Source organism: Agrilus planipennis, unplaced genomic scaffold, assembly GCF_000699045.2.
Source record: "Agrilus planipennis isolate EAB-ADULT unplaced genomic scaffold, Apla_2.0 scaffold356, whole genome shotgun sequence".
Classification (NCBI taxonomy): Eukaryota; Metazoa; Arthropoda; class Insecta; order Coleoptera; family Buprestidae; genus Agrilus; species Agrilus planipennis.
The window spans coordinates 133,045-158,368 of record NW_020439075.1 but is presented as its reverse complement, the minus strand read 5'-3'; the positions used below and the strand labels follow the sequence as shown (position 1 = coordinate 158,368).

Here is a 25,324-nt window from a genome sequence, read left to right as displayed (position 1 = left end):
GTAACATCAAAACGAGTAACAAACAGGAACTAAATATATATAATATATAAACAATATTGAATGTATCGCGTTTTCCAAAAAACACACGTCTTCGTATAATCACCATGTATACGTCTTCCGTCTTTTTGAATAAAAATGCTCGATGTCTAAATGAAATATACTGCTACGTTTTAATCAAACCTCTTAGTTTCTTGCTCGCCTTTCACTGCCGAGGTGGTCCCTCACGTACCCCCAATATGCACGTAGGTAAAAAAGAGAATATTGATTTACCACCGCCTAAACTGGTAATATTACTCTTGCACTTGGGCAAGCAAAAAACTGAATAATATACTGAGCCAAATCCTGTATGTATATTGTAGATTTTAAAATTCTGTGTAATTAAATCCTTCATGCTTTCTAAGTCTCTTCTTCTGAATGCGCAACTTTTATGTGTTTTTTATTCCAACTCATACTGTTCCTCTAATGCATGCACATTATTTAGTAATTTATTTATTTATTTATTTTTTAGTCTTAAGTAACCTATAACTTTAGCACTTTGCTAAAAATATTGAATAAGAAATGGGTGACTCTAATCGTAGGTAAATCAATGAGAGGTGGATTATAGTTCTCCTACTAGTAATATTTTTTATTCTATTTCATTACGACAACCTAACTGAAGTCGCAATGCTACCTTCTCGATTCAGGTACCTAGTTAACGTAAACTTATTTATTATTTGTATGTAATATATTAAAATATAAAGTCACTAGATTAGAATGTTAATAATTCTGTAGTTCTATGAGACACTTATTAACAATTTTTCAAAGTGTAAATCTTAGATTTAGCAAAATGTAAAATTTGCTCAAATAAAAAAAAAATCAAAAATACAGTATGTTTAAAAACCTACACCATTTACCAATGATTTGTTAGTGGTCTTTGATTACCTACTGATTGAATATAGTTAGGACGTTCGCAATTGGCTTATCCGCAATAAAACTGTCACATTTACTTTCTTCTTTCAACTTACTAACTAGACTAGAGCTAACAGAACGCCTTCTCAAGACAGACGTTGTAGGGAATATCGTAAACATAGAAAAGAGATGTCAGGTAGGAATTGCAGCGGACATCAATAAAGAAAAACCAGTAATATTACGCCATAGATGCGTAACCATTATCCATACACCAACGTGGATGCTAAGTACCAAAAATAGTAGATCTTCACACCATCACCTACTGCTTAATTTTTTTGTTGTTTTGTTATCTGATTTAAGTACAAATTGATATTTGCTATTCAAGTAAAACCGAACAACTTATAGACAGATCGTCAAACATAAGTAACTGACAGAAGCCATCTAATGAAGGCTTAACTTTTCCTTTTAAACTATCTCAGACTTGTCACAAGGCAATTTATCTAAGCGGGGTTTTTTTATGTCGCACTGCCATAATATTAGCGGCAGAGGGATTGAAAAATTTCAAGTTTCATTTCATTTAAATGAATTCGCAATTTCGCTACTTCAAGGAAAATATGTTAATGTAGAATAGCAATATTACACAAAAACCACAATTTTGAATTTTAAAACAAGTAAAAGCTCTCTTTAGAAGAAGGAACCTTCATTTTATCATTCCTACAAGATGTTTAGAAACGCTAAGATCAGCGAAATTCAGGATTGAAGAGAAAAAAAATGAGAGGCATTTACAACGTAATTTGCGAAGTGCGAATCTGGATTCAAAAGTGCCTCACCACGATAATATTTTAGGATAATCTTATATTAAAAGCGCATTTATTTATTATTTTTTGATTTCAAATATCAGTACTGTATCAATATGCATGTAAAATAACTGCAACAGCAATTCAATAGAAGCTAACCAATACTATAATTAAATAACTTAATTTACTTAATATTTTGTGCCAATATTATATCGCAAAATTCATTTTCATATTCAAATTCATACGAACGGTTAATTTAGAAATTCGAGAAAGGTTGTTAATGACTTATGTTTGGAGCGCGGCGCTGTACGGGTGCGAAACAAGGACAGTGGGCGCGGCGAATAAAAAAAAGGTAAGAGCATTCAAAATGTGGTGTTACAAGCGAATGATAGGGATACTGTGGATAGAAAGTTAGAAATGAAGAGGTATAAGAGAGAATAGGAGAACAGTGGATTCTATGGAAGTCAAAAAAGAATTTAAGCGAGTTAGGTTGGTAGGACACCTTCTCAGGCATGAAGGTCTAGTTTTAGAGACACAGGATTATCCGTAAGGCAAAGTAGGCATATGCCTAGAGGAGCAAGGTTAAATAAAGGGGCGCGCACGGAAGTTTTTAAACCTAAAAAAAAGAAAACAAGGAAGTACCTAATAAAAAAGAGTATTTTGCAAAATATATGACAGCCAGAGGGGCGCCTATGAGGTGCTAGCCTAAAGCGCTCTCGACATTTAATCCGCCTCTGTAGAGACATTTTGGAAGCATAAACAGGGGTTAGGCGGGGTAGAGGTAGATCTAAATTAGATTACTGTTCGCAAATAGTTAAGGATATGGGTTGTTCTGGTTTTGGGAAAATGCGAAGATTAGCTCAGGATAGGAAAGAGTGAAGATGCGTGTCCAATTAGTTTTAGAACTGACGACCTTATGGTGATGAAAATTCATAGGTATGTAGGCTTTTTTCTCTTCTTATCTAGGGGTTGTTCAAAAAAAAGGCTCCGGGTAGTTAAATACATATATAATAAAGATAATAATGAAGATAAACAGTAACATCAAAACGAGTAACAAACAGGAACTAAATATATATAATATATAAACAATATTGAATGTATCGCGTTTTCCAAAAAACACACGTCTTCGTATAATCACCATGTATACGTCTTCCGTCTTTTTGAATAAAAATGCTCGATGTCTAAATGAAATATACTGCTACGTTTTAATCAAACCTCTTAGTTTCTTGCTCGCCTTTCACTGCCGAGGTGGTCCCTCACGTACCCCCAATATGCACGTAGGTAAAAAAGAGAATATTGATTTACCACCGCCTAAACTGGTAATATTACTCTTGCACTTGGGCAAGCAAAAAACTGAATAATATACTGAGCCAAATCCTGTATGTATATTGTAGATTTTAAAATTCTGTGTAATTAAATCCTTCATGCTTTCTAAGTCTCTTCTTCTGAATGCGCAACTTTTATGTGTTTTTTATTCCAACTCATACTGTTCCTCTAATGCATGCACATTATTATAAATAAGCGTAATTCCCGCGGTTATATGAATGCTTTATCGAACAATATTAAACTCAGAGAGAAGGTAAATTTTTCCTTATTGATTTGCTTTAGAAAGTTCACAAAAATCCTTTCTAAGGATGTCGAAGTTCCCCTAGTTTATAAAATTTTATATAGGAAAAAGCTCAAACGGTATAATGAGCTGATTAATTTTTTTTCTGCAGCGTTTTATATTTCTACTACGATATATTAGACTCCAACAATCAAAAATGGTATGCGCTATTAAAAGCGATATGTTTATTTTCTTTTGGCTCATAGCTTAGCATCTTGTCATGTTGACTTTCGTAAAAAGAAAATATCCACTGTCAGCAAGTATTGAAAATTGGCACGGAAGTGTGGCTTTTCAAGAAAACTGGAGACAGTTCAAGACTATTTTATCCAACTGACTGATATAAACAACGATATCGTTTGCTAGAAAACTATTTTGCTAGACAAACTTATGCGTATCTTCAAAGAATATCCACATTATTTAAATTGCAACATATATAGCTAGCTTTAGGGGTAAAAATAGAAAAAACGATAGAAAAAGAAAAGAGTGCGTATATAGGATTAGTAGATTTAGAGAAAGCTTTTGACAATGTTAAATGGAACAACATGTTAAAGATACTCAAAAATACAGGGATAAGATACAGACATAGAAGAGTGACATGGTTTGTATAAAGAGCAACAGCAATGTAAAAAACTAAAAAGTATTATGTGAAAATAAATAAAAGTAAAACAAAAATACTGATATTCAAGGGAAGAAAAAGTAAGAAAACAGCCAATATAAAGACATGAGACGAAAAGTTAGAAGAAGTGGCTAATTTTGGGTATGTAGGTCAGATAACTCAGGATGGAAGAAGCATCATAAAACAGAGGATAGCGCTGGTCTGAGTCGCCTTCAACAAAAAAAAGTTACTTCTACGCTCGCGAACGATTAATTTAGAAATTCTGAAAAGATCGTTAAAGGTATATGGCTGAGCGCAGCGATGTACGGATGCGAAACATAGACAGTGGGCGCAGAGCAAAAAAGAAAAAGGTTAGAAATGAAGAGGCATTAAGAATAGGAGAACAGAGAACTCTATGGAAGTCAATAGGAAATAGGTGAGATATGTTGGTACGACACCTTATCAAGGATGAGGGGCTAGTTAGAGAAATATTAAAAGCATAAACAGGAGCAAATAAGGAGTAGAGGTAGACCTAAATTAGATTAATGTTCACAAGTGGTTAAGGATGTAGGATGTTTTAGTTTTAGGGTCGAAGATTAGCTCAGGATAGGAAAGAGTGCAAGTGTGTTCAACCACTCTTAGGACTGAGGACCTTATGGTGATGATGTATATATTTTCAGACGGGACTCATCTTTTGGGATAGGGGGTGTTGAAGTAGGATAGTCGGTATTTAACTTATAACAGCTTCTGCTGTACGCCAACTTAATATTGTACAGCTAGTTGATAATTTTTCCTTTAATAAAATTTACACCTTTTTTTTACTAGTTTTATTATTAAAGGATCGAGACTATTCACAATTAAAAATATGTACAACTATTGTAACTTAAATAACTAAATGCGTATTATTGAGAACCGTGCTCACTGATGTATTTTGATGAACTCTGGTTAGAAAATTTTGGACATGTATTTAAATAAACGTGAAAGAGAAGAACAATTTAAGATAGATAGAGATAGAATTAGAAACTAGTATGAAAAACTTTACAGCAAATGACTGCATTTCAGGTAAATGTGATAGGTACAATTGAAAAGGTTATGAGAGGAAAATACGGCCCTAATATGATTTTAACGATGAGTCAGGTAAACATTGAATAGGTTACTATTGTATTATGAATTCCNCGCTCTCAGAGACTGTGAAAGACTGTGAGAGACGCTCTCAGAGACGCTGAAAGACTCTGAGAGACTTAAGAGAGATTAAAAATTTTTGTTCAGGGAAGCGATAAATAATTTCTGAACTGCTGTCCTTTATTTTTATTGAAGTTACTTTTTGTTATTATTACTAAACTCCCTTTTTATAAACTATTAGAGTAATCCGAGGTCTCCCTCGACAAAAAAAATCTGTTTTTATTGAATATTAATGGAGCATAGCTATAAAAAATTAATGTCCAAGCTTACTAGAGTCATCAGTTTTCATTGCCTCTCTGCTCTTTATATTCAATTGGAATTAAATTGTTATAATATTGATTGGAATTCAATCCAAATTAATGATAAATAATTTCTGAACTGCTGTCCTTTTTTTCAATTGAAGTTACTCTTCGATGTGTTTATTGAATATTAATGGAACATAGTTATGGTTATTCAATTTCAATGATTTGGTTTTGCACCTACCGAATTCCTAAGTAACTTTATATCTATTAGGAGAGACACCAGCAACACAAAGGAAATAATTTTCACGTGTTGCTTAACAAATAACTATGTGTACTGTGGCTTAAAATAATCAACATATTTTATAACATCTACATCATTACTACACTATACGTTATTGGGGTTTCCAAGTCCTTACGACCAAGTCACCGCGCGCTCCTTAAGATCCGGATTGACTTTCGCTTTCACCGGGCAATGCCCGCTGCAATCACTCATCCAACGTATTGTTATCTAACTCGGGAATACCCATTTCATTTGGACCACCAACAATAACAATGTAATCCCTTATACATAAGTGCCTATAAAACGCTTTTCAGCTCAATGTTCTGTTCAGTCGAATATATTTTCGTATCTAAGCAACGTATCAAAAGCGTACGTAATATAACTTCGTAAGGACTCATCGAACGACGTCTCGAACTTGCTTTAAGTGTTGAAGTCTTTGATCACGTTCTCGACGGTAGTTTACAGTTATCGTGACCCGACTTTGTTCGAAAGAAACGTTACTGAAAACGCTTAGAAGAGGCACTGAACGGTCGGCCGAAGCGGGTCTTGTTAATCAAGGAATTTAATAATAAAAGCCGACTTTTGAACAGCTTCGCAATGTTTCATAGTACGAAGTGGTTGTTTCTTGTTACCGGCGTGTCATTAATAGCGCTGCGATCAGCACATGAACGGGAGCAACGTGTTTTTAAGGACGACGAAGGACCGAGACAAGGTAGAAATTTAATTAATAGATATCTTTTAAACTATTGAGAACGATTGCTTACGAATTGTAATTGTTTTTGACGTCAACTTTGTTTATTCTTAAACAAAGAGAGAAAAATAAGTTTAAATAAAAACCATCCATTAGCTCTGAGGTGTAAGTATGGATTGAGAAAATGCCTTGACGATTAGAATTTTCCTTTTTATATGAGGCGTACTACTATTCCCACCTTATGCATTTATAATCGGAGAAAAAAATTAAAAAAAACAAAAGACAATAAGCTTTATAATTATTTATAAGACAGTAAAAAGTACTCCGTTTAAGACTTTTTCAAAAATTTTAGTGTTTAGTATTTGTTTTTTCGATAGTTAAAATGTTTGTTAAATAATTGATCCAATCCACTTCTGGTTACCTTCATATGTAATCGATTAAAATATCTTACAAATAACAAATGCAATTTTATAAACTCTAATGCAGGAAGGGACCTTTTGGACTGGATAGGCCTTGGAACAGGCCCTGATGTTGATCCCTACTTAGCCAAAGCCAATGCTGAATGTCTTAATGGAGATCTAGCTGAATGTTTTAAATCAAGAGCATTACAATCGTTGGACGACTTTTTCGATAAGGTACGATTAAAGTTTGAATAATTAAACATTAATGAGAAAATTAATTTTTCAATTTTTTACCCATTATAAACTACCTCACGTTAATGCGGCAAACTTTGTCTCGAGTCCGATTCCCGGTGAGGGTGTGACAAATTTTCCCTCATTAACCTGAGATACTTTATAGTGGGTAAAAAATTGAAAAATGAATTTTCACGTTAATATTTAATATTAACCGCTATTAAATGTCAAAGTGTTTAAATAATTATCTATCTTTAGATTTATTCAGATATTTTTATAGATACAGCAATCATTATTTAATTAAGTTATTTTTAGTAATGAATTCAATATCGAATACAAAGTATTTTTGTTGACCCTTATTCCCATATTTTATATTCATATTTTTTAAAATCCAACTATAGACGCATTCTTTTCAGTCGAGCTTGTTAAGTACATCTCTTGTTATACCTAAGTAAACATTTTTTCACTCTCATATGTCCCACATATAGAACTTTCTTCGATTAACACCTAGTTATTTTCCTAGTGCATGTCTTCATTCCTGATATTATTTATTAAACGAGTCGAAATTGACAGAATTAAAAAACGGTTTATCTAGTGTGAAATCAATATTTATTTATGTAATCCTAATGAAAGAAAATCAAAATTACTATGAAAGGTTTTCATTATCTCTCCATAAAAGACAACGTCGTGACAGTACTACTACAGGCTTATAAGTTGCACCAAAAAAGACTCATGTTCCAACGAACAAGGTCATTGTCTAAATTGCGACACAACTATTACGAAAAATTTAGTTCTTTACATAAAATTATAGTTAACGAAATTAAAATGTTGAGTAATCTCATAAAAATAATGAAATTGTGGTACCGTTTTTTAGTAGGTACGTATTTATCAAAAGAAAAGGGGAATGAATGAATTCAAAAGGTGCTGATGTACCATATAAATATATAATTTGTTTTGTTACTGTAAAGGCAGGTAAAGAAAGTGAACATACACACACTATTACAAAACATTTTAACCAATTAAATTAAAGAAAATTGCTAAAAATTTCGACCACATGCAATACTAGTAAAATTAATTTTAGGCATGAGGAAGAGTATGCGACTTTAGCGTTGAAACTTATCGTTGAAATTGTAGTGTCATCTTGAAATATTAAAAAAAGTTTTCATGTTTAAAAACTTCGTTTTGTCTACTGTACGGTTGATATTCGTTAAAAACAAAGAATTTAAAGATGTGTTTTTGTCTTAATTTTTTAAAATAATGGGTAATACAATGAGAATTACATTTTATTTGTCTAAAACCCTGTGATAACAATTTATTTCATTTGAGGTTTATGAAGTCTTAATGCAGAATATACGTCGCAGAAACACTACAAAACTATGCATCATCTGCGAAAACCTTCAATCAAATTCTTATTTAATGTTTCTTCTTTTTTATTTTAGCCGGTTTATTATCTTACCGAGAATGCCAGAATTACACGCATGCCCGAATCTCAACTTCGAAGTGTGGCCAGAGAACCCTACGAATTTTCAGAAGCACCCAGATCTGATGAACCAGAATGGGATCAGTTAGTCAAATTTGTTCTCAGAAAAGTAAGAAAATGATCTAACCTCTTATCATTGCCGACTGCATATTTAATTTAAATTCTAAATAATTCTGTTATTTTATTTCTACTAGGTAAATTTGCAATTCTAATTATGAGTTGCATAAACCGTTCTTATTTATTTATTTTTATTAAATATGAGCCTTCCAAACGTTTTCGATAAAAGGAAACTGAATTTTTTGAAACCAATCCAAGCCATTTGGTAAAATTAAATTGCTTCTACGTTTGAGTCAATATCGATCTTGTGAGAATTCATATAGTTGTTATAAACTCGCTGCGTAAAAACTTATGGCAGGATTTCTCAATTACGTAGAATCCTTTGAAATTCGTAGAGCACAAAATGGGATAAGATATAAGTTTGTTTCTTCGGTATTCAATTGAACTTCTTCCTGATATACGCATTCTCCTTTGTAAATATTTTTTAAAGAATCAAAATCTCAGTAAACGAAAAACAAATAACAAAAGGAAGAAAACATAAATTTGTATTGACATACAGATTCCAAAGAAAAACCTTTTCCAACGATTAGTGGAACAATTGCCTCATTCTTAGTCAAAACTTATTTTGTTTGTTTTGTCAATAGGTATAAAGATATCTGGAGCTTTCTTTCTTTTATTGACACCGTAATTAATAGTTTATTTTAAAATTGAAACGTAATTCCTGTTCTGGCAATAACTGCAAAAGAGCAACTTATAAAGAATCTAAACATTAATCCACTGCGAGTATTTTGTATGACAAAATGTGATATGTGAAAACAATTAATTAATAAGAAAGTTATGCCGTTTCCTGTTTGCTCCAATTGGATGCTTCAACAGAACGTTAATTATTTCTTTTGTTCATCCCTTTTTTCAATTATCTAATAAATTTTAAGAAACAGGGGTATATGATGGGCCAAAAAATACATAATTTTAGGCATTGTATACTTCATTAGTTCCAATTTGGCTATAATGCAACAGAATATCATAAAAATTTGTGTTTCATTCTTACACAATTTAATGTTAAAATTCAGATGATCTAAAAATGGTGAGGTAAAATAAAGCTTCAAGGTATAAACGTAGCACTGGAAAACCAAAAGAGCTTGATAACACAACAATTGAAAACCACTTCAACAAGTTTTGTGAAAACAATATGGCAGATGAAAATTCAATTACTTCTTCCTTACTTTCCCGCCATCTGCACAATTTCTGGATTGCCTGGTGATCGGTGATGAAAAGTGGGTTATATATGACTATGTAATGAGAAAAAAAGTGTAGGTAATGCCAGATAATTCTACTCCCGCCTTTGCCTCAAAAAAACTAATGATTTACATTTGGTGGGATTGTCAAAAAGCTGCTGCAACAAGATAAATCTCTGCCACAGTATACATGGTTATATTGCGAACAGCTAATCAGACTGTATACAAAAATAGTTGAACTTCACCCAACACAGTACAACCAAAAAGGTTTTGTCAGACCTCATGTAACTTTAAAGAGGAAAGGAAGCTCCAGAATCCTGGCTATAAAGTTTCATTACATAATAATGACCATACCTTGTGTAAATGTAAAACTTTCTTAAAGGAAAAAAACGAAAATTTGTAGATGTTTAAAGGACAGCAGTTGATTTGTTGGTTTAAAAGGGTAGGATCTTTTGTACATCTGGAATAATTAACCTTGTTAATAAGTGGAGCAAGGCCATATAATATTTCATTAATTAATTTCACTCAGCTAATATAAGAAATTTCTTACTAACCTTTATATTCAAATGTCAAATTAATGTATTTTATGTTTATAAGGTGGAAAGGTTCATGAAGTCTAGTGCGATTGAAGTAAAATTTAATGACGAAGTAACTGAGAGAGGACGTTATTCGCCCCGCTTCATAGACGAAATTGCTGATGAAATAGATGTAATTGAAGACAAAAAGGATTCTTATTTCAGTAAGCACCAATTTATTAGTTCTATTAACTTAATATTGATAATGAGTACTTCGTACTTTAATTAATGCATTTGTCGAATCGATTCGATTTATTTTTAGCGGTATCCTGTTATTATTAAGGGGACAGTGTGTCCTTGTCAAGACGACTATTACTTGGATAATTATTTCAAATATCTTAGACATTAATTACTTCACTCGAAAACGAAAATCACTACGTTAAAATGTTTACAATTTTACTTAAACAATGTTTCTAATTTTCTTGTAAAACACAAACTCGTTCTTGGTCTACGATGAGCTTCAGAAAAACATGCGCAACATAGTTGGACCTACTACTCTTTACAATAACTTAGGATACCTAAAGTATACATATATTTTCTTATTCAAAACTTATAATACTGTTTGTATGCAATTAAAGTGCCACAAAAATCTCACCCGTTTACGTCTGAACGACTTTTTTGATTATTTATCACTATATTAGGATTTTTGAAGATATGTAATATACGGGATGTGCTTTACCTTTTGAGTTTTTTACCAATTTAAAAAAATTAAAAGGGCAAAAAGGACCAATCGCGTCTCGACATTTTTTCAGGACTCATCCTCATCACCATCAAAAGGGTCGTCAGTCCAAAGACTGATTAGATAACTATCTCTATTACTTCCTAACTTTATCTTTCCATTTCCCGAAGACTAAAACATATGTCACACCTCTAATTTTCTGCTAGATCTTCCTCTGTTTACATCTGTTGTAATATCTCTCTAACCAACGCTTCACGTCTCAGGAGGTGCCCCATCATCCTACTTTTCCCATTCGTTATTAACTTTCAAATCATCGTCTGTTCTTCATATCAACGGTATTTTTCATCATTCTCATAATAAATCACATTTCAAACGCGTCTAATTGTTTACCTAATTTTAGAGCTTCTATCCCGATGTATACCTACACTTTTAAAACTCTTTATCTAATTTCTAAAATAATTGTTCGTGAGCACCGAAGTGATATTTTGTTTTGTGTCTTTATGCCTTTTCCATATAATTTTTATACTAGCTCTAACCCTATCTTTACCTTCCTTACAGACCTTTATTTTTATATTATCTTAGTTCATGCTCTTCTGCCAATACCACTTTCAATTTGTTTAAGGCTGTCTCTAACTCCTTCCTGCTAAACGCTAATAGTGCTATATCATCGATAAATCTACGCATTATTATCTTTTGCCCTTGTAGATCTATCCTTAAGGTTGTTCTGTCGTTAATAATGAGATAATTCACACCTTAGGTAAAATATGTTAAAATTAGCAGTGGGAAAGTGCAATTTGCCTGTTTTCTTTTCTAATATTAACTTCTCTACTTTGTTGCTCCAAATTCTGTAAATGTCTTTATATCCCCTGCACCTCATCACTAAGTTTTTAAATAAACTTACCTATTGTAAATGTATATTTTCTATCACATTGAAAGGGGCTAAAATTCGAGAAGATTAAAATGTACGTTACTATAGTATGAAAGATAAATAAATTCAAACTTGTGAAGGTTCTTCTTTTTTAATTAAAACTGCATCTACTGCTTGTATTGTTACTTAAATCTTTATTTTATTATAAACGTCTTCAAATGTCCTTAATCCTCGGTTATAGGAGAAAGTATTTGCTTTTCGTAAATTTATTTTTGACAACAATAACAAGTCACCCTCTTTCGCAAAAACTTCCAATACTTTTTACAATGCAGATGTATATTTTTCTTTTTACAGAACGAAAACAACTCAAAAAGCTGTTTATTCCCATGCTTATAATTTTGAAGCTTTTTAAGTTAAAGCTGTTGTTGTTCTTGCCTTTAATATTGGGACTAGCATCGTTTAAAAAATTGCTGGGTTTTCTTGCTATCGTCATCCCAGGATTGATAGGATTTTTCAAATTGTGCAAGCCTCATCTACAGTCGTCATTCAGCCAAAGCGGATTTGCACCCCACTATTCTTCAGGTGGAATCGGTTTTCAGCCCCACTACAGAGATCCACAACCCACTTTCCTTACTGATGAACATTCGTACTATAATCACGACAAAGGACTTGCATTTAAGGAGGATCCACAGGAATTGGCGTACTCCGGTTATTCACATTATCGAAATTCAGGAGGTGACGTTGCTGCTATTGGTAACGAAAACACTTCCAAAAAGTCAATATTGCCGGATTCTTAGAATATAAAGTCTTAAGAAGAAGACAAATGATGTAGAATGTATGTGATTTGTTGTTTTTTATTACGCTTAATATTGTAATTTATTTAATAGGGTTAAGAGAATAGTATTGTATTATTTTGACTTATATTAAAATAATTTAATTTTTATCTTCCCTCAACCTTTATAGTAACGCTGGCCTTGCTACATGTTATTATCCTTTAGTTGGCAGAAATCTACCTCAAACAAAAAATACGAATAAATTTGAACTTAATTTAATGAAAATAAGGAAATAATTAATTAATTTAATATTCAATCAATTAACCAGCAGGTAACGATCAGTGAAATAGGATTTAACATAAATAGATATTTATGGTTTTGTTTTTTGAATGCCTTCACATTCGTCAGGTCAAATCGACTTTGTTGAATAATTATCTTTCAATCGAAAAGGTTCTCGAATTACTATCGTCTGATTTGCGAACACGTTTTTTGATGAATTTGTCACTTTTCTTTTCATTAAAATAGTCCTTTTAATGAAATAACGTGTTACAAACAGTTGCCATTCTGGAAGCGTTTTTGATAGCTGTTAGCACTTTTGCACTGAGGAATTAATTTTGACAGAAGGACTCGCAAATGTATGCTGTTTCGCTAAAAGGTCAAGCGCATTCTGTAAAGTTGGCTGCAGTGGTGTAGAAAATTAAACTACCATTAATTCGGTAATTTTATAGAAAATCTACATGACATTCCTGTTGACTTTCGAGTTCTGTTCTAAGGAGATCTCGACATTGTCAAGTTGTTATCTCATGAGGTAGTCAGTTCTAAGCAAACTCACTTCACCGATTTGGGAAAGTTAAACTCCAGTTGCACTATACAACAAAATATTTAATATGGATTTTGATGTAGGTAATGCCTTCTTTAAAAATTATTTTGATTTTAGCTTAGAACGGCAGATCTAAACTCTCTTTATTTCATTCATATGGATATCCATTATGATTATATTCAGAAACTTTTTGCCTGTAATTCGCCTCATCAGCATAAGGTCGTCAGTCCTAAGACTGGTTGGACACGCACCTCTACTCTTTCCTATCCTGAGCTAATCTTCGCATATCCCTAAAACTAGAACATCCCACATCCTTAAATATTTGCGAACAGTAATCTAACCTAGGTTTACCTCTACCCCTCCTAGCTTCCGTTAGTTGTTTTCTATGTCACTAAACAGATAAACAATTTATCAATTTAACACTTTTATTGTACAATTACGAAGCATCTTGCGGACTGCCATTGATCCCCGAACTCCAACTGATATCGTTTAAATCGTCTAAAGCAGATTCCAAAGCAGAAACGCGTGGCTCAACACGCGTATTATTTTTGCCACTAAATTATGCAAACATTGACGGGCCCTAACCCTGAACTGAACATAATACAAAGCTCACGAAAATTTCTATAGAGCTCTTGATCCCATCAGATGGATTCAAGAGCCTAATAAAAGAATATAATTTGTAAAGTACTCAATCCGCTGAAAGGATGCTGTAAATCGATAAATATAAAACAATAGTAAATTTCCGCTACAACCCTTCTTGTACCTATTATAACCCCCTCATCTACAACACAACAACAAACACAGTGTTTATTATTTTATTGTATATATTTCTAATAATTATATCGCATCCTCGAGTAGAAGAATATTTTTTTCAATTGGAGCCATTTTCTGAAAAAATAATTGTTGCGAATATTTACAATAATATAGTTTTGTAACAAAAAATCGTGTCTATTTACAGTACAATATATCGCATCCTCGAGTGGAAGAATATTCTTTGCAATGAAGCCATTTTCTGAAAAAATAATTGTTGCGAATATTTTCAACAATATAATTTTGTAACAAAAAATTGTATCTATGTACAGTACAATATAACTAATGAATTTGAAACATAAAGCGTTTTTTGGGCGAATTTCTTTCTAAATTCGTTGATTTTGCTACTTCAGAAAAACTATGTATGACAGCAGGGTAATTATGAGTTTGATATCAACGTGTACAAGCTGAAATAGATGAGAAAGTTCAGTAATAGTTACTGTTTGTAATTGCCCATTCATCAAGAAAATTTCCGGTTCAATTTCTTCCTCGCATACTCATTTAAACCAAAAATTTATAGAAACTTCTTACTTGCAAAGACTTTAGCAAAAGCTGACAGAAAGTTAATGATTTCCCTGCGTACCATTGATAAAATACATACGTATAATGCTGGTATAGCCTCCAATAATCTATAAGTAACCCCTCAAATGAGCCAATAACTGAATTTTCAGAATCTAATCGAATACTAACCGCATCGTGGTGATGAATTTTAAAATTGGACTGATCAGTCTTAATAAAAGTCTTAAGTTAATATTCTACTCCTATGATTAAAGTTTTTACTAATAACAGCTGATTTTCTGCTGTTTGAACTTTTAAAAAAATACTTTTATAATTTCGTCATTCAAGTGAAGCATGGCTTATAAATTTAGTTTTTAGGTTCATCATCATAAGGTCATCAGTCCTAAGACCGATTGCACACGCATCTTAACTCCTTCCTATACCGAGCTAATTTTCGCATTTTCCTAAAATTAAAACATCCCACATCCTTAACTATTTGCAAACAGTAATCTAGGTCTACCTCTACTCCTCTTAACTCCTATTTCTGTCTTTAATGTCTCCAACTAGCCCTTCATACTAACCTACCTCTCCTATTTCTTAAAGACTTCCATAGAGTCCTCTGTTCACCTATTCTTTCTAATACCTCTTCATTTCTAACCTTCTCTATCCACGTTATCCTCATAATTCGCCTGTAACACCACATTTCGAACGCTTCTAACCTTTTTTTTCCCTCCGCATACACCGTCCATGTTTCGCAAGTTGTTAGGTTATATTTATAGAAATTATTTTTAATTACTAACTGACATTACTTCGAATTTTGTGGTTTTCCACAAAACCTTTCAACGATAATTAACCATTTCAGTTGCAAAAGGGTAGAATACTTACAATGTGTCAAAAACAAAGCAACGGCGTAATTACTGCTCTTTTACGGAAGTGGCATAGTCCTTGCATTAATGTTGCGTCTAAAGTTTTTGTAGGTTTAAACACACCATAAAGTATTTACCTAATTTTTTTTATTTAAAATTGTAGCGAAGGTAGACCTAATTATAATTAATAACCAAAATTCAATGGTTATTGTTTTTTATTTGTACTTTAGTATTTTTGATTTTCATATTCAATAAAAAGACTGTGTTCTTCGGTATTAACGGCTATTACGAAAATAAAGTCACATTTACACTAAAACATCATATAAAAAAAACTGCTAAAACGTTCTAAATTCCCGTTTTTCTTATTATCGGATTCAAAAATACTCAAAAAAAGTCTTGATTTCTAAACTACATGCATGAACATGTGTCTGGACGTAAAATTCTTTCACTTCGAGTGCGGGAAGATTTTTCAAATGATTTTAAGGAACAAGTCCTAGTTAAATTGAAGATCATCACCACCGAGCTGCATGACTTAAAGGTTTAGACTATTGCTGAGCATTCACTCCATAACACCCCATCCACCATTCTCACGAATCTTAAAGGAAGATGAAGAGGGCCTTCCGTGATATCTTTCGATGTAGTTCAGAGGGACTGCCAGTCTCCACTACCCTTAGTACTGGTGGGATTTTTTAATTTTTTTTTGTTATCACCAAATGCCTTGTAAGTTGCAAGTTGCAGTAGCTAACTAAGAATTAATAATTAATAATTTTGTTCATAGAAAATCCTAACGAAACCTTCATGGTTTATCATAAAAAAAATGAAGATACTTTCCTATTAGAATTACTTAACAAATAAATAAGCGTTTAAACGCCTTAGAAACCAATTGACAAATGAAAAGTTGAATAGAAAACAAAGAAACAATCAGTTAATGCTAATCAACTGTAGGGCAAACATCTAAACTTTTAAAATAGGTCTGAAAATATAACTTGACAAGGTGAAATTTCACTGGAGGAACAAAGGTTAGACGTGATCGGATATAAAAAGAAACGAGCTAGTGAGAAACGAGATGTGTATCTTCATTGACTCACAGGATTTAATTTAAGAGCGGAAAAGTACCAAACTAAATGAGAACATCTACAGAGAATATTAAATTACCGAATACCTTCATAAACGTACGACTATAATGTTAGAATCATAAAATTGAGATACACAATAGACCGTTAAGAAGTAGGTGGTTAATGATATTATTTACAGGCCATGGAAAAAATAATTGAAGGAAAAATATGAACCACTGTAACATGAAAATGAGAACGAGGTGAATCACAATACCTCAATGATATGAACTGTTAAATTATATACCGTATCTGTTTTCAAAAATTAAATAAATGATTGCTATATCGTTGATAAATAAAGGTGATATCAAATTATTTTGCCACCTTTCTGATTGAAATTGATCTTCTGATGTATTGTGCATAGTTGTCAACAACAATCTTTCAAAATTAGCGCAATACACAAATTATATGACAACACGACTCCTTTTGGACATATCCACCAGGGGTCACAAGAGGCGCGTGACGCGTGACGTTCCACTTTTCGCTTTTATATTCTAGTAATCTTTTTTCCTACAGTCGATAAAGAAGTTTCACTTCAAAAAATAAAATGAATCTCTAGGCTGGAGCTTTTATGCAGTGTGTGTTTAATATTGTGCTTCAATTGCTTTGTGTAAGCACTCTTTTTCGTCCATTCATCAGCCTGGAGGTTTATTTTATATTATTTTCTGTTTATCGAACCTGTCCAATTTTAACGTCAAAATTTTTCAGTATTTCACTATTTTGTAATAAAGCATGAATATACATATTCATCGATACTACATTTACATTCTGCATAAAAAAAATACCGAGAATATAGTATGATATCCTCCACTGTATCATGTTCATACTGAAATTTTGTATTTAGTATGCTGTCAGTATCCTAACTATCCTAACCAATATTATAAATGTGAATGTGAGATAGTTTGTTTGTTTGTTTGTTTGCTACCATTTCAGGCCTTAACTACTCAACCGATCATAATAAAATTTTGTAAACATTGTCAGCGGGGTACAGAAAAGGATATAAGTCATCTTTTATCCAGAAAAAATACTGTTCCCCAGAGATAGAAAAGTTATTTTTATACGGTCGTTGATGATCTTTGACATGTATTTAGGACATCAACGTGAGCGAAGCTACGGGTAAAACGTACATACTGAAAAGGACATAGGGTACCTCTTTTCCGAAAAAAAAAATGCTGTTCCGAGAGATAGAAAAAATTAGTTTAATGTGGTTTCTGATGATCTTCCACAGGTATTTAGGACATCAACAACATCAATATGTGACATTTAATTTAAAACAAAATTTGAGACCGAGAAAAGGGGCGATTTTTAGCCTTTTGAACGATTAATAAAATCATTAACAACAGTTTTGTGCATAATTAGTTATAGAAGCTTAAAGTAGAAGTATCAATGATGTCCTTGACCGTGTACTCTAATACATTTGTACTTCATGTAAGTGCTAGTATAGTGACACAGATTCCTCGTCCACTAGATCGGCTTCTTGATTGGGAAAGAGCTCGGCGTGTGTCGCGATTTCTAGATCGAATAGAGAAATGGAGAGCTGCACCTGAACTTGAAATAGACGAAATGTGCAAAGGCAAATTCTTCTCTAACGCTCAACTAACAGAAAACTTTTACAAATTTCCACATCGGATATTTATATCTATATAAAGAGAGACAATCTCTACAAAGGCCGTTACAAAATTTTTCTTATCTGTAAAGCTCGTTGCCGAAATTCTAAGGAAATTAAACCTTCAAAACGTNTCTTCTCTAACGCTCAACTAACAGAAAACTTTTACAAATTTCCACATCGGATATTTATATCTATATAAAGAGAGACAATCTCTACAAAGGCCGTTACAAAATTTTTCTTATCTGTAAAGCTCGTTGCCGAAATTCTAAGGAAATTAAACCTTCAAAACGTTGCTTTTAGGTTTCGGTTTTGCGCTAAACAATGTATTCAAAAGACCTTTCGTAAAGCGTGAAACATTAAGGGCAGACCTGTTTAAGACTCTAAAAATATCCAGGAAGCACGCGCTTGGAATAATAAGGTACGGAAATAAATTACACAGCACACTGAATTAAATAGCCTTTCAAAATATTATTATATACATCAGTAACAAACAAATGTCTTCTCCCTAGTTCAAAACTTTTTTACAAAGATAAAATCAGTGTATTTAATTTAAAAGGCGTTACCATGAAAAATTTTTGTCTGCTTTCGATTCAATTTCCCAAAATCTATATTATCAGTGATTAATAACTAACAGAAGAAATCCTAAAGGCAGAGCTAGTAAAGATACAACGTGTAATTATACAACACGCTACTGAAGTGAAACGTCTTCAAACACACAAACATACCGGGATAGGGGTTAAGGAATTGGTTTAATGGTATTATTTGTACACTATGATTTTAGATTTTTCACTATAGATACATGCCGGAGTTGCCTATAACGAAACGTTGCATTGAAGCGCGCTCACGGCTCAAGCGATCCCCACTACGAACTCGACTACGTGGCCGAGTAGAGGGGGACATCCGTTGCACGATTTCGTTACATAGCAACTCGCATGAAATGAACTTACGCTACCGTGCGATTTAGAAGGTATTGATGTAGTTGTTGTTTTGTCGTGTGCCAGCGTTTCGTGATCTTTACGGTCCACTTCTTCAGGGCAAACCTGAACAAGCAATTTTATTACATAAACAAACCTCAAGGGCTATTCTTCCATATCATACAACTGAAAATTAAAAAACGACGGGCATACTTTATGATCTGTTGCTTTACTTTCTAAATTTTTGGTATAACAATGAGTCAAACTATTAATGTAATTTGAGAAACATCAAGAGTCACATCATATAAGGTGTAATTTACCTGAACCGAAACTAGTAACTACCATAAGAGCCACAAGTGAAAATCAAGCTGTTTCATGGGATATAATGATATTGCTACAGTGTATTAGTTATTTACATGTGCGTCCTAGTAACCATAAACATATCCCAAGACATGGGCATAATGTAGGTGCATCATACAAACGTGTAAAATACGTTGTTGGTGAGAAGCGGATACAGGCATGAGTTTTGCGAGAAATTGTGTGAATACCTGCGTGAAAATTTCACTTAAGTAGATTGAATATCTTTCGTGAAGTGAATAATAATGATAATAGGAATGGGACGAACGTAAACAGATCTACAGGTTGCCTTAAGGATCTGAAATAAGTTAATGTTTTTATTAAGTTTTCTAATAGTAAACAAGTTTTCTAATAGTATACGTAAACAGTTTTCTTTCAGGAGTAGGTTCGTAAAACTTGGGTGTCTACTATTTTGAAACACTACTTCAACATGAAAAATGCTTAACACTGAATATTGTATGAAGTTGTTGTTGTCATTTTTGTGAAAAGCCATATAGATACTTTTAACATTTAGCTATTCTACACCTACTTAATTTTACAAATTATACTTTTATATTCTTCTCGTTTATCTGCTATTTTTCTTCTCCATAATATTTCTTTCATCCTCTTTAGTCCTTCCTTTCATTCTATTCGAATTTCCAATTTTTTGTACCATTTCCGGTTATTTCACATCCATTATTCTTCTTCTTCTTCTTCCCAATTCCTTGCAGTCTTTTTCTCACTTCCTAGATTAAATCATGCTGTTAAAACAAATTCGTTTTTGCTTTTTGCCTTTCGTCTTTCAAACAATTTGGTTTTCCTCCCTTTCTTTCCACATTTTCTTGTATTCCTGTGGGAATTTTATGTTTTTCATATTTTTTCTTCTTTTTGGCTTATCGGTATCTTCTGTTAAAATTTCCAGCTCTTTCCATACATCTATGCCTTTTTCCAGTTTCCACTTGTAATACTTGATCGTTCATCCTCCTTCCTTTAAAAATTATTTTTTCCTTTTTCCATCTTTCCCTTGTGATTTTTTTTCTTAGATTTGAATATTTGATTTATTATCCTTAATTTTTATACATTGTTTTAATAACACAGTCTTTTGAATTTAACACCATTTCTTCGTACTTTTCTTCTTTTCGAATATTTTACCGTCAGTTTTTCTGATTTTGTTTCTTCTTGTAATAGATATTTCGGAGTACTTTTATGTAAGTTTAAGTTCATTTACGTATCTGTCTAGAATACTTTCAATTTTTTTTCTTTATTTGCACCCTACATTTCCATTCCGTATAATAATATGCTCTCTGACAATGTCTCGAATAGGTACATTCTTTTTCCAACTCTTTTTGAGGTTTCTTTCTCCTATTTCCCGTACCTTTTCCATTACCCCTGTTGCTTTCATTCACAGTTTCTTTTTTATGTATCTATTTACTTTATTATTCTTTGTTTTACAGTACGGATCCTAGGTAGTTAAACCCTGAACTACTTCGATTACATTTCCTTCCCACTGAAATTCCAATTGTGGAAAACCAAGATAAAACATGCTGATTTTATCAACAAAGCTAGTATCGGACTTAAAAGAATATAGCGGATATTAAAAGAATAATAGGGATAACAAATAATTTAAATATAAACGTATAAAAATAAACAGATTTAAATTGCATTTCACCAACTTTGCAAGTTACTGTTAAGAAACTTAAAGCTATTTGAGGATAATTAAAATTTTAGTGTAGCAAGCAACAAGTTTGTTTCGCCATTGATGTAAGATTTCTTTAGGGAGTATTGATTATAGCAGAGGATCCCAAGTGGTGTTCCGTGGAAGGGTCACAGGGGTTTCGCAAGATACGGGTTTTTTTGTCTTAATAAAAATATATAAAATTCTGGGAAAAGCAACCATTCTGTTTTCAACCGTAACAATAGCGTATTTTTGATGATCAAATCAGTAATAAAATGCCAAACTCTAACAGTTCATCTTATGATAGGGACGAGTACTGCTATTTTTGCGAAAGAAGAGTGCACATTTTAGCGTGCGTGTTGCCCGTAGTGACTACAACATAAGCTTCTTCAATGACTGTAGATTCTAACGAATTCACGCCACTTTCATCTATTCTATACAACTATGACTAAAGGCAACAATTTAACTACTAGAAATAGTAAAAAAACAATTATGTGGCGAAAAATACCTACATCCACCTACAAATGATTGGATCCAATGTGGCTCATGTAATAGCTTGTGGCACGAACAGTGCACTATAAATACATAATATATGATATACGTACTGATGAGATTTTGTAATAACGCAATAATGATTTAATCCTTTAGACTTAAAAAATGTTTATCTCTTTAAACATTAACAATGTACATATATGAAAAAATACACAGAATATACCTATAAACGTTAAAAAAAGAATATATATATTCATAAATACTTATATGATCCATCCTTTGGGACGTCCACCATATTAAAGTAATCATGACATATAACTTGATGTTACGATATCATCTCACTAATTCGTACCATCATCATCATAAGGTCGTCAGTCCTAAGACTAGTTGGCCACGTACCTTCACTCCCCTATCCTGAGCTAATCTTCGCTAAAATTAGAACTAGAACAACCCACATCCTTAACTATATACGAACAGTAATCTAATCTAGGTCTACCTCTACCCCTCCTAACTCCTGTTTCTGCCACAAAAATGTCTCTGATTAGACTATCATATGCCTGAGAAGGTGTGCTACCAACCTATCTCGCCTATTGCTCATTCCTAATTCACATACCCATGAAAAATTTCAACAAATTCCAAAAGCGGGGAGACATGATGAACATTGTCATCAGGTGTATAGATTTATACATAAAAGTATGTTGTATGTGTACCAGTCTATTTGGATGACGATAACTAATACCTATTGAAAATTAACTACTGAAATTTGTAATACACAAACAACAAAAGCTTTTCAAAATTACGTGAAATAGTTTGGTTTTAGTAAAATACCTTCAGCTGTATTCCATTATTTTTAGGAAAATCTCAGTTCATTTTACTCTGATTTTATAAATTTCCGTATAAATTATCATTAGGCAGGTAAAGAAACGAAGTTTTCAGTGTAGGAATATGATGAGATTAAACGGATAAAAGTCGAAACTTGTGGTAAGTACAGTTACTGTCGAGGATGGTAACCAACAACCCAGATATAAATCGAAATAATGTAATAATTTGATAAAGTTTTCCCGTTAAATAATGACGTTCAACAATAATTACGAAAGGAAAAGCAATCAATTTTATTGACGCTTATGACTGCTAAACCTGAAATAATTCTGAACTAAATATAGGCACCAACTGATTTTTAACAAAATTACGAAGTTGTTAATCCATTTACATTCTTTTAGTCGTAAGATCTCAAGAACTTGGAAAGGTCAATGCTCAATTAATTATAAGAATCCTATAGTTTAGTGGGAGGTATCTTTCATGTTTAATGGTTTTAGAAAAATTCTTAAGTAATGATTTTTTCTTTTGAGATTAAAAATTTAAGAGGACTGGACGATTTGGCATCTTTTGTATTGGTAAAGATAACAGGATACTTCGTGAAAAATAATTGTTTCAGTTTATTTTTGATTAAAATATCTGAAGAAAGATTTTTTTTAAACCTCTAGGAATAAGAAGGAATCTTGACAATGATCTAAAATTTAAACAAATTACAAACTAAATTGTTGTTTCAAATATTGTTTTGGACCAATTACTACTTTTGTTGTGCAGTCACAACCAACTCACTTGATCCAGCGACTTCACTAAATGTTCATATGGTGATTTCATTTGAATGTAAATTTTTAGTTCACATATTAGTTATGTATTTATTTATTTTAATGCATATAATATACATTTCAGATAATTGGGAGTTGAATTTAGTGCTATTCATATATTAATATTTTAGAGATTCAAAATGATATATCTTCGATTCAATATTATATATAATTGCAGTATAAAGGGGTATTTACTTAATATGAATATCAGTCCCTTTTTTGCTAGCAAATTCAAGTAGATCTCGTTTATATACAGTATAAAAAGAATAGGCCCTAAGATAGTGCCTTGTGGTACTCCAGCCTCAACTCCCACTTCATTACTTCTCACATTAAGTAAACTTTAAAGAACTAAAATCAAATGACTTTCCCTTGACATCATACTTAATAGTTACACAATTTTAGTAATAGTGTTTTATGAATCGACTGTGTCAAAAATGTCCAAGATGATTGTAACAAATGCAGTACTTTTATCGAGTTACTGCCCTTTTAACCTATACCTTGGTGTCATTAATAATTCCTGTTTCGTCGACATACTAAATCTGTTTACCTGAATTAAAAATTAATAATTGTTTCATTCTGCCTCTTCCCGCAGAACAGTTAATAAATCGTAAAAATAAGGATGGAATCTCCCAATTTTCGGCGTTCAGGTGACTATGTTAGCTCTCTACAGTATTGGCAGTTCTATATCGTTAATTATAATAAACCCAAATGTACCAGTGAATTAATTTTTGAATTATTTTACTTACTACAGATAATCTCAAATTAATGAGGGAAAATTGTTGTTGCTGTCACTCCCTTGCCAGGAATCAAACCCGGGCCTCTGATTTTACGCACAGCTACCTGTGGCAGGGTGGCACCCTTTAATTGGCCGAGTCGAAACGAAACAGGAAAGGTTAGAAAATGTTATAAAATGATTTAAGCATCAGTCGATAAATGAGGGACAAAACCAGGTAAAATTGCACAGTCGTCGAAACAGAAGCTGAAAATTATTCAATTTCAACCCCAACAATAAATAATCTGATAAGCTTAATAACGGTCATACTAGTCGTTTTACGATTCAGTCGTAAATATCAAAGGATCGAGTCGACTGCGGAGGGGATGGTCTACTCAAAAAATGCTGAAATGAAACACCTTGAATTTTTGTAGGGTTAATTCAATGTATTAGTAAATTAATATTTTGAATTAATTTTATCCTTGAGGTACTGATAATATCAAATTAATGAGGCTATCTGTAGTGGGAAAAATTAATTAAAACCATTAATTCACTAAATAGCGGAATTTTAAAAAACGGGCCACGACATACGGGGCCTGTTCAAAAAGTATCGTGAATTTTGTGTTTTTCCAAAAATTATCTATTTTGTCCTTTCGATATAATCCCTACCAGATATCATACACTTGTGCCAACGTTTTCTGCAATCCTCGAAGCACTTCAAAAAATCATGTTTTGTGGACTTGTTCAGCTCCTCCTTCGATGCCGCCATTATCTCCTCAATCGTAGCGTCCCTTCATGGATCTCTTCAGTTTTGGGAGCGGGGGGCTGCGGCATTATTGGTGTGCAGTTTTTAGTCAAAAATTCGAGTACGAGCAACGATGTGTGAGCAAAGGCGTTATCATGGTACAAAAGTCAATTTTTATTCCTCAGCTCTCTGAGAACATTTTGTTCCACCGATAAATGTTGCTTTATTCCAAGGTAGCTTCACCATATGCCCCAGTCTACATTCGGAATGCGTCCGCCCACTTTATTTTGTTTTTCACACAAAATTTGATACAGATTCTTTGATCCATTTTTTTGGGATAGGCAAAAATTGAAGACTAGCCAAAACACGTACAAGCGAAGCAGGTGTCAAAAATTAATTGAACCTTTAACATGGCCGAACTTGTTGGTATAACTGAGAGACATGAATACCAACATAACGCTACAAAAAAATCGAAAATCCAATATACGTAACCAGCGGAAATTCAAATTTCGTGATACTTTTTC

General features: G+C 32.7%; 1 protein-coding gene across 1 annotated transcript; it reads left to right on the top strand.

The window, feature by feature from the left end:
- Positions 1–5,958: 5,958 nt before the first annotated feature.
- On the top strand, positions 5,959–12,659 carry LOC108742907. The gene is made up of 5 exons (XM_018478267.2): positions 5,959–6,302; positions 6,768–6,916; positions 8,353–8,502; positions 10,283–10,424; positions 12,162–12,659. The coding sequence occupies exons 1-5, from the start codon at positions 6,188–6,190 to the stop codon at positions 12,602–12,604; spliced, it is 999 nt and encodes a 332-aa protein (XP_018333769.1). The 5' UTR covers positions 5,959–6,187; the 3' UTR covers positions 12,605–12,659.
- The last annotated feature ends 12,665 nt before the right edge of the window (positions 12,660–25,324 follow it).

Excerpts from the sequence above, each read along its gene's own strand:
- LOC108742907 (XM_018478267.2), top strand. The coding sequence starts at position 6,188 with ATGTTTCATAGTACGAAGTGGTTGTTTCTTGTTACCGGCGTGTCATTA. Across the intron at positions 6,303-6,767 it reads CGACGAAGGACCGAGACAAG|GAAGGGACCTTTTGGACTGG; the intron begins GTAGAAATTTAA and ends ACTCTAATGCAG. Across the intron at positions 6,917-8,352 it reads TGGACGACTTTTTCGATAAG|CCGGTTTATTATCTTACCGA; the intron begins GTACGATTAAAG and ends TTTTTATTTTAG.